Genomic DNA, 11,412 nt, shown 5'->3' with positions numbered 1-11,412 from the left:
CTTTGGTAATTACTGATAATGAGAATTTGGGGCTCACCTTGTAATAACTTGGGGTGGTGGTGGCTGAAGACAATAATTAATGCTGACAAAGTGGATCCTCCTGGGATTTGCAGGGGGGTGGGGTGTTGTTTATACAGTTATTGCTTGTTGCTCAATAGTAATATAAATGTGGGTTTGTTATGTGCCCGACCCATTCATGTGGCTCCGGTTCCCAGACTGGGCACTGCCAGGCAATGAGGCACCCGGGTGGGGCAGATCCTCCCATAATACAGTAATGTATATATAAATATATAACAATGATTATTATATAAATAGAAATATATTTATACGCATGATATTTATCATTTAATGACTCACGCGGCTTTGGGCCGGACAGAACCTACAGAACCTACAGAACCTGTCGCCCTCGGGAAACTCAATAAACTCTGTAACAGAGGAATACAGGGGGGGCTCTATACACCCCAAATGTTTGGGTCGCTCATTGGCGCCAGGTCTCTCCATGTGGTACCAGACTCTGGTGTTTCAGTCTATGTGGCACCGTGTTCTGGTCACTTGGTTACAAACCGCCCAATCAGCAGCAAAGGGCACCAGTGCGGTACCAGGTTCTGCTCAGCCCAGAGGGGCCAGGGAATCGGATCTCCTTCCTGAGCAACATCAGAACCTTCCTCTGTTTCCCTTCTGAGTGTCTTTCTCGGGCGGCGCAGTTACAGGGACTGACCAGCAGGTGGCGCCACACAATTCATTTTATCAGCAGAAATCAAACAGCTCTGAAACTGAAAAAATAATGGATTAATGTAAATTGCTTAAAGTGCTTTGTGCATCCAAAACTGTAGAGCCACACCCCCATCTTTAGTCATGTGACTTCCATTCCCATCATGGATCTCAACTGGTAACATGGCCAGTATCCCAATATCCCAGTGTGGGTGCCAGTGTGTATGCGCTGATCCTCAAGATGGCGGCTGGGAACAGGAGGGGCACAGCTAAAGGTGGGGGGCAATGCTGTCGGGCAGCTCTGTAGTTCTGCCCCTGCTATGGGGGCACAGATACATTGGGGCAAGTGTCAGTGACATGTTGGGGAGGGGCTGGGTACTGGTACTAAACCTAAATACAATGGAGGGAGGCTTTACTTCCCCTTTAAATTAAGATTTATACAATATATTCGCTCAAAATGCTCCGGATACTCGACATTGTCTGATTCCTTATTCCCCAAACTACCGAAATCATCTCGGCACAAAGCTGCTTTGAACTAAAATGGGAGAAAATACACTTTTTATATTGTTATTGGGTTCTGGTTCTACAGAAGGCGGGGCTTGTGCCTGCCAATAGGCGGCTACTGCTCATGAATGAAGCAGCAGGCAGTTGGGTAGGCAGGGTCCTTCCTAATAACCGGTTACCCTATAACTATAACCTGCCCTCCCTTCCTAACACTCCTCCCCCCCCCCCATTAGAGACACTGCCCCCCCGGGGTATATAAGAGTCAGCCTGCCCCCTACATGCCAGTTCTCTAAGGAAGTTAATAGGAAAGAGGAAAGCATTTAATAAGTACAAGTCCGGGGGCAGAAGCTGCATCGATTGAACATAAACACTAGAACAAATCAGCAACCAGGGAGGCAAAGATAGGAAACGAGGAGCTGATTGAGTCTCAGGCTCAGACTGACCCCCAAATAGGTAACAGTAAAAAGATGCGCAGAGTGCGGCTCCATTAAATAATGCTAATAATGTGGTTAGAAATAATAATAATAAAATGTGCGGAATCAGTTACTTTCTTCAATGTATATAACTGCGGTGAACAAATAGAAATCTGCGCCAATTTTAGAATTAAATTAATTTTTTTTATTGTGGTCCTTTATTGCATTTAAAAATGATTCAGACCCCATGTGTATTGCCCAACGCGTTCCATGCTTACCCAGCACCTAGTCTCTAGGCTCCAAACAACACTAACCATTTGCACAAATATATATAATATATAATACAGATCTCACCCCGACCAGTTCAAACCAATCCGTGTGGGGCGCATCACTCACTCCTTCAGTTTAATAAGGGGACTATATCAAGTACAGATGGGATCAACTGCCAGATAAAGAACTGTACGTTTGTGCTTTGAGTTTAACTGGACGTTCCATGAATCCTCTTTATTTTGCCCAAACAGGAAGTGCTCCAGCGGCCATTTTAGGAACATTGGTGCTAAGTCTTGGGAAACAAAAATGTGTTTAAGTTCCCCTTGAAACTGGATGAAACATAAAGCAACAAGGGGATCAACTTCTCCTTGAGGCTGGGTGAAATTGAAAACAACAAGGGGATTAACTTCCCCTTTAAAATGTGTGAAATAGAAAACAACGAGGGGATAAAGTTCTCCTTGAAACTGGGTAAAACAGAAAACAATGAGGGAGTTTAACTTCCCCTTGAAGCTGGGTGAAACCGATTTCTATTCTAAGCCTCCATAGGAAACAATGGTACTCTATAGATCAAACCTGCCAAATTTATTTTTGACAAAAAAAAAAAGTCAGCTAAACATTAATAAATGATGAATTCATGGAGTTATTTTTGATAAACTCAAATTTTTCTGGGAAAATTTCTGAAAAACTAGAATTTTTTGAGAAACGCCGTCAGGAAAATCGAGTTCTGGCAAAAACCCATTTGTAAATCTTGAAAATGTCCGACTTTATCCCAATATTGCTTAGTAAATTGGGAGAAACCATCAGTGGAGCCGTGGGTCACAGTACGGGGCCCCCGGGGGCCAACACTCACAATCAGCTAGAAATTCTATTATTGGTCCCGTGGGTGTGAATGGGCCGGCGGCCGCTCCCTATTGGCTGGAACATTTGGCTTATAGCCAATAAACAGGATCTCTTTATATTACAATCCCTTTGTGGTTGGTCGGAGCCCCAATTTGTGCAAATAAACTGGGATGATGAATCGTTACTATTGAGAAGCCAATCCTCCAATCAGATGCTTCCTTACATTTCCCTAGCAGCTTTGTTAGGGTGCCGCCCCCGCCCCAAGGCTGGCGCATTTTGAGCTTATTCATTTTTGCAGCCCAATAACATTCCAGCAAACAGGCTCAATGGGAATGATGCACAAGAGCTCACAATCCGTATGTAGATCATTTCCCTTAAAGGGGACCCGGCGCCCTATAAATAATCCCAACTCCCTTTCTAACAGGTTAGTTGGGCAAACTGACCTTCACTTACACTGTATAAACTATTTCATTATTTCCCCTCCAGTCCTGGAATTTACAGTCACAGCCAGCAGGCCGGCGCCATTTTGTGAGCACTGTTATAGAGGCGGAGCTTTGTATCCCCCTGAAATCTTATGCATTTGCCATCTGGGTGATATCTAGGAAGTGCTGAATGGGAAGTGAAAGTTATTGCAATTAATAATCAGAGCTGGCAATCGTATATTGATATATGGCATAGAGGCGGGGCTGGCATAGGGGCGGGGCAGGCATAGAGGCGGGGCAGGGGATATATGATTGACAGCTCAGATGTTTAAATCCATATATAACAGGTAGGGATGATTTCATTAAATAAAGAACTTGGGTTTCATGTTTAATATATAAAGGAGTTTTATTATACAGCTGGGTGGTGGGGTCCCCCCCGGAGGGTGGGGGGTTCCGGGCCTGGAACGTGGGCAGTTCTTGGGTGGGATAAGACCATCTCGGTTCTTTAGAGGGTTTTGATGGACAGAACCGGCTGAATTTCTGTATTTGGAGCAATAAGTCCAATCAACTGGGGTCCTAGTCATGTGACTGGCGTTCTCCATTCAGAATGGCTCGTACTGGGGCCCCTGGGAGGCCGCTCCATTAGGGCCCGGGCTTTACTCAGTAGGCCACACTCCTTGCTGGGTGCTGAAATGGTTAAAAGGCGGAGCCACCCTCAGACGTGCATGCAGCGCTGCTTCCCCCCCGACTGGCAGCACTTTTGGGGCGTCAGGCAGTCGTCGTTCCTGGCACAGTAGACAGACGGACATTGCAGTTTCCTGGGGTCGCTGGGCACCGGGCACGCTCCCTCGCTCTCTGCCCAGGGAATAATGGCAGCGATTAGCAATGGCCTCCCCATGTTGTGCTCATTAGCCCCCCCCCGAATGGTTTAGCCCCAGGAACCCATTGGCTTGTGTAAGGTCAGGTGACCAGGGCACTGTAGGCTGGGCATTTGTGTAAATCCTGCCCCCTTCCCACACTGCCCCATTAGTCATTAGAATGATATGTACAGTACAAGTTGCCACAGTGTTGCCCCTAATACCCCCCCATGTCATCATTTGCTACAAACACCCGCAGCCCATTGCAACTCCCCAAATGCCCCCTGTAGCCCCAGGAATGAGGGTGCGGGAGTCCATTTACCTTCATGGGGGTCCTGACAGACCTTCCCACACAGGGTGCAGCACTTCTGCCGGCCCGAGCAGTCGCCGTCTGTCTGGCAGCTTGGTTTTGGGGGGGGCCCCACACACCTGGGCATTATTGGGGGGCAGCGCCCCGGCTTCACTGAAAGGGAAAGTTAGGCATTAGACCCTGGGGGAGGGGTCAGTCACAGGCGGAGCTTGTAGGTAAGTATGGGAGCCCACTAGGTTCTACTGATGCACCAACCTGCCCATTACTCATTGGGGGGGTCAGTCACAGGCGGAGCTTGTAGATAAGTATGGGAGCCCACTAGGTTCTACTGATGCACCAACCTGCCCATTACTCATTGTTGGGGGGGTCAGTCACAGGCGGAGCTTGTAGGTAAGTACGGGAGCCCACTAGGTTCTACTGATGCACCAACCTGCCCATTACTCATTGGGGGAGGGGTCAGTCACAGGCGGAGCATGTAGGTAAGTATGGGAGCCCACTAGGTTCTACTGATCAACCAACCTGCCCATTACTCATTGGGGGGGTCAGTCACAGGTGGAGCTTGTAGGTAAGTATGGGAGCCCACTAGGTTCTACTGATGCACCAACCTGCCCATTACTCATTGGGGGGGGGTCAGTCACAGGCGGAGCTTGTAGGTAAGTATGGGAGCCCACTAGGTTCTACTGATGCACCAACCTGCCCATTACTCATTGGGGGGGGTCAGTCACAGGTGGAGCATGTAGGTAAGTATGGGAGCCCACTAGGTTCTACTGATGCACCAACCTGCCCATTACTCATTGGGGGAGGGGTCAGTCACAGGCGGAGCATGTAGGTAAGTATGGGAGCCCACTAGGTTCTACTGATGCACCAACCTGCCCATTACTCATTGGGGGGGTCAGTCACAGGCAGAGCATGTAGGTAAGTATGGGAGCCCACTAGGTTCTACTGATGCACCAACCTGCCCATTACTCATTGGGGGGGGGGTCAGTCACAGGCGGAGCTTGTAGGTAAGTATGGGAGCCCACTAGGTTCTACTGATGCACCAACCTGCCCATTACTCATTGGGGGAGGGGTCAGTCACAGGGGGAGCTTGTAGGTAAGTATGGGAGCCCACTAGGTTCTACTGATGCACCAACCTGCCCATTACTCATTGGGGGAGGGGTCAGTCACAGGGGGAGCTTGTAGGTAAGTATGGGAGCCCACTAGGTTCTACTGATGCACCAACCTGCCCATTACTCATTGGGGGGGGGGGGGTCAGTCACAGACGGAGCATGTAGGTAAGTATGGGAGCCCACTAGGTTCTACTGATGCACCAACCTGCCCATTACTCATTGGGGGGGTCAGTCACAGACGGAGCATGTAGGTAAGTATGGGAGCCCACTAGGTTCTACTGATGCACCAACCTGCCCATTACTCATTGGGGGGGTCAGTCACAGGCGGAGCATGTAGGTAAGTATGGGAGCCCACTAGGTTCTACTGATGCACCAACCTGCCCATTACTCATTGGGGGGGTCAGTCACAGGCGGAGCATGTAGGTAAGTATGGGAGCCCACTAGGTTCTACTGATGCACCAACCTGCCCATTGCTCATTGGGGGGGGTCAGTCACAGGCGGAGCTTGTAGGTAAGTATGGGAGCCCACTAGGTTCTACTGATGCACCAACCTGCCCATTACTCATTGGGGGGGTCAGTCACAGGCGGAGCATGTAGGTAAGTATGGGAGCCCACTAGGTTCTACTGATGCACCAACCTGCCTATTACTCATTGGGGGGGTCAGTCACAGGCGGAGCTTGTAGGTAAGTATGGGAGCCCACTAGGTTCTACTGATGCACCAACCTGCCCATTACTCATTGGGGGGGGTCAGTCACAGGCGGAGCTTGTAGGTAAGTATGGGAGCCCACTAGGTTCTACTGATGCACCAAGCTGCCCATTACTCATTGGTGGGGCAGAATGAGTCTATAAATGAGATGTGGCAGGGAAGTTAGGGTATTAATGGCTTTCACCCCACGAGTGGCAGATTCACCCACTAACGTCTCTGCTGGCTCCATCCCCCCCAGGCTACTAACCCAAGGGCCCCAGTACCCAGTTATTAGGTGCAAGTTCAGCCATCAGGGCCCACCTAGTGCATTAGAGTCCTGCCCCGGGGGTGTATTGAGCCCCCAGTAGCACTGCTATAGGGGGAACCTGCACCTCGGGGTCTCTGCTGGGGAAAGTCAAAATAAAGGGGGTGGGGCTTACTGGGAATGTTGGGCTGTCTTTGGGTTAAAATGGGCAGTCTTGCTACATACGCCTGCCCCCCAGATACAGCAGTGTGGGACCCCCCCACCTTACCTCTCTCTGCCGTGACGCATTTCCAGCCGCAGTCGGAGCAGCAGCATTTCTGCCCTTTGGGGCAATACTGGTCGCCGTGGCACCCCCGTGGGTTGGGCACTTTACAGCTCTCCGAATGGAACTTGGGGCAAACGTAATGGTATTCCCCTGGCAACGAGAAACAAAGGGGCATTTGTGCTCAGGCCTGTGGCTCCCCGGGGCATTTGTGCTCAGGCCTGTGGCTCCCCGGGGCATTTATAGGGCCACAACCCCAATACTGAATCAACCTCTGTAATATAATATGTTCATTTGCTTTCCCTTCTAACAACCCCCCCATAGCCCAGCAGCACAGGGTGCCCAGTGGCACAACATGGCGCCCGTAGGCTGGACCTGTATTGTGCCAAAACCTTTCTGGCACCTTGAAATTGCCCCCAACTCATAGTCTGTTCTTTGTATAAGGGGTAACTGGCACATTCTGCCACAGAAGCGATAGTGCCCCCCGCCGTTTGCCCATCTCTGTATGAGGAATGCCCCTATAGGTGCCCCTATAGAATCAGATGCCCCTATAGGTGCCCCCCCACTCTGGGGTAGAATCAGATGCCCCTATAGGTGCCCCCACTCTGTTTGGGGTAGAATCAGATGCCCCTATAGGTGCCCCCACTCTGTTTGGGGTAGAATCAGATGCCCCTATAGGTGCCCCCACTCTGTTTGGGGTAGAATCAGATGCCCCTATAGGTGCCCCCACTCTGTTTGGGGTAGAATCAGATGCCCCTATAGGTGCCCCCACTCTGTTTGGGGTAGAATCAGATGCCCCTATAGGTGCTCCCACTCTGTTTGGGGTAGAATCAGATGCCCCTATAGGTGCCCCCACTCTGTTTGGGGTAGAATCTATGCACCGGCAGTTTGCACAGTTATGGAATTGGGGGCCGGTGAGTGTTATTAATGTCAGGGGGCACCATGGGCACCATCACCCCAAAGTACTACCCCACAGGGCAGAATAGTGGGAAACCCCAGACAGACTTATTGCTGATCCTCCACCTCCTCATTCGCACCCCCCTATCAGCTTCCCCACTCACCCCCCAGCACCCACTCACCCCCCAGCACCCACTCACCCCCCAGCACCCACTCACCCCGGAGCACCCACTCACCTATATTCTCCTTTGCCCAGGCGCCCAGGCAGCAGAGGGTGATGCCCAGGAGGAGGGCACTGCCAGTTCCCGACATGTCGGCTGCAAGAGATAAGTGTCAGCTCTGCTACCTGCCCGGCATTTATACCTGGAACTGGGGCGGCAGCTGGGACTGGGAGGGGTTGGGGAAATGAGTCACAGGAACTAATTAACTCCTTCACTTCCAGTTTCACTGGATTTAATTGCCCCCTTTATTTGTGCACCCAATGCAGTGTCACTGGAACCGATTAACCCTTACTGGCAGGGCCAGAACTAGGGGCAGGCAGAAGAGGCAGCTACCTAGGGCACAACGATTGGGGGGCCTCTCCTGCCCACCCCTAGTACAGTTGTACAGTTTGTGTCGCATCGCACACCGCGCCATGACCCCCTCGAATTGCGCATGCGCATTAAAGCACACGGGGGGGTTGCGATGTAGCGGTGCAGGGGCGAGGTTGCCGACCGGGTTGCCTAGGGTGCCCAGTGGCCTCGGCCCGCCCCCGCTTACTGGCATTCTGAGCGGCTCAGTGGCAGATGGGATTCAGTCAGGTCATGCACCCGGGGGGGGGGTAACTATCTGCCCCCACTGATACCCTTAATGGGACTGCACTGGGCAAACCCATAATGGGGGAGGGGCCGGGGGGACTTGTAGGTAATAAACTTGGCTGTAGCAAGCAATGCCAGGCAGCAGGGGCAAACGGGGTATTGAGCTGTATTAAAAGCAGGGCTGTGGAGTAGATAAATTCTCCCACTCCGACTCCGACTGTTTTTAATATGTTAATGTATTTTATACAGTTATACAGCCATACAGCCATACAGCCATACAGTCATACAGCCATACAGCCATACAGTCATACAGCCATACAGCCATACAGTCATACGGCCATACAGCCATACAGTCATACAGTCATACAGTCATACAGCCATACAGCCATACAGCCATACAGCCATACAGCCATACAGTCATACGGCCATACAGCCATACAGTCATACAGTCATACAGTCATACAGCCATACAGTCATACAGCCATACAGCCATACAGTCATACAGCCATACAGCCATACAGTCATACGGCCATACAGCCATACAGTCATACAGTCATACAGTCATACAGCCATACAGCCATACAGCCATACAGTCATACGGCCATACAGTCATACAGTCATACAGTCATACAGCCATACAGCCATACAGCCATACAGCCATACAGCCATACAGCCATACAGTCATACAGTCATACAGCCATACAGTCATACAGTCATACAGCCATACAGTCATACAGCCATACAGCCATACAGCCATACAGTCATACGGCCATACAGCCATACAGTCATACAGTCATACAGTCATACAGCCATACAGCCATACAGCCATACAGTCATACAGTCATACAGCCATACAGTCATACAGTCATACAGCCCATACAGTCATACAGCCATACAGCCATACAGTCATACAGTCATACAGCCCATACATTCATACAGTCATACAGTCATACAGTCATACAGCCATACAGCCATACAGCCATACAGTCATACAGCCATACAGTCATACAGCCATACAGCCATACAGTCATACAGCCATACAGTCATACAGCCATACAGCCATACAGTCATACAGCCCATACAGTCATACAGCCATACAGCCATACAGTCATACAGTCATACAGCCCATACATTCATACAGTCATACAGTCATACAGTCATACAGCCATACAGCCATACAGTCATACAGCCATACAGTCATACAGCCATACAGCCATACAGTCATACAGCCATACAGCCATACAGCCATACAGCCATACAGCCATACAGCCATACAGCCATACAGCCATACAGTCATACAGCCATACAGCCATACAGTCATACAGTCATACAGTCATACAGCCATACAGCCATACAGCCATACAGCCATACAGCCATACAGCCATACAGCCATACAGCCATACAGCCATACAGTCATACAGCCATACAGCCATACAGCCATACAGCCATACAGCCATACAGTCATACAGTCATACAGTCATACAGTCATACAGCCATACAGCCATACAGCCATACAGCCATACAGCCATACAGCCATACAGCCATACAGCCATACTGCCATACGGCCATACGGTCATACAGCCATACAGTCATACAGCCATACAGTCATACAGCCATACAGCCATACAGCCATACAGTCATACAGCCATACAGCCATACAGCCATACAGCCATACAGCCATACAGTCATACAGCCATACAGTCATACAGCCATACAGTCATACAGCCCATACGGTCATACGGCCATACAGTCATACGGCCATACAGTCATACAGCCATACAGTCATACAGCCCATACAGCCATACAGTCATACAGCCATACAGTCATACAGCCATACAGTCATACGGCCATACAGCCATACAGTCATACAGTCATACAGTCATACAGCCATACAGCCATACAGTCATACAGTCATACAGCCATACAGCCATACAGCCATACAGTCATACAGTCATACAGCCATACAGCCATACAGTCATACAGCCATACAGTCATACAGCCCATACAGTCATACAGCCATACAGTCATACGGCCATACAGCCATACAGCCATACAGCCATACAGCCATACAGTCATACGGCCATACAGCCATACAGTCATACAGTCATACAGTCATACAGCCATACAGTCATACAGTCATACAGTCATACAGCCCATACAGTCATACAGTCATACAGCCATACAGCCATACAGTCATACAGCCATACAGTCATACAGTCATACAGTCATACAGCCCATACAGTCATACAGCCATACAGTCATACAGTCATACAGTCATACAGCCCATACAGTCATACAGTCATACAGCCCATACAGTCATACAGTCATACAGCCATACAGTCATACAGTCATACAGTCATACAGTCATACAGTCATACAGTCATACAGTCATACAGCCCATACAGTCATACAGTCATACAGCCATACAGTCATACAGCCCATACAGTCATACAGTCATACAGTCATACAGTCATACAGCCCATACAGTCATACAGTCATACAGCCCATACAGTCATACAGTCATACAGCCATACAGTCATACAGTCATACAGCCATACAGTCATACAGTCATACAGCCATACAGTCATACAGTCATACAGCCCATACAGTCATACAGTCATACAGCCCATACAGTCATACAGTCATACAGCCATACAGCCATACAGTCATACAGCCATACAGTCATACAGTCATACAGTCATACAGCCCATACAGTCATACAGCCATACAGTCATACAGTCATACAGTCATACAGCCCATACAGTCATACAGTCATACAGCCCATACAGTCATACAGTCATACAGCCATACAGTCATACAGCCATACAGTCATACAGTCATACAGTCATACAGCCCATACAGTCATACAGTCATACAGCCCATACAGTCATACAGTCATACAGTCATACAGCCATACAGTCATACAGTCATACAGCCATACAGCCATACAGTCATACAGCCATACAGCCATACAGCCATACAGCCATACAGCCATACAGCCATACAGCCATACAGCCATACAGCCATACATACAGCCATACAGCCATACAGCCATACAGCCATACAGCCAT

The 11,412-nt window shown here is 49.5% G+C and overlaps 1 protein-coding gene across 1 annotated transcript; it reads right to left on the bottom strand.

Moving 5' to 3' along the window:
- Positions 1–3,540: 3,540 nt before the first annotated feature.
- Positions 3,541–7,893, bottom strand: xbg100485866 (WAP four-disulfide core domain protein 8-like, whey acidic protein-like). Its single transcript, XM_002944314.5, has 4 exons — positions 7,781–7,893; positions 6,654–6,800; positions 4,340–4,480; positions 3,541–4,015 (listed from the first exon to the last, which is right to left on the bottom strand). Exons 1-4 carry the CDS (start codon positions 7,854–7,856, stop codon positions 3,876–3,878), a joined length of 504 nt encoding a protein of 167 aa, XP_002944360.2. The 5' UTR covers positions 7,857–7,893; the 3' UTR covers positions 3,541–3,875.
- Positions 7,894–11,412: the final 3,519 nt, after the last annotated feature.

This window comes from Xenopus tropicalis, chromosome 5, assembly GCF_000004195.4.
Source record: "Xenopus tropicalis strain Nigerian chromosome 5, UCB_Xtro_10.0, whole genome shotgun sequence".
Classification (NCBI taxonomy): Eukaryota; Metazoa; Chordata; class Amphibia; order Anura; family Pipidae; genus Xenopus; species Xenopus tropicalis.
Note: the sequence above shows the minus strand (reverse complement) of the source record. Positions and strands in the feature narration are given on the sequence as shown.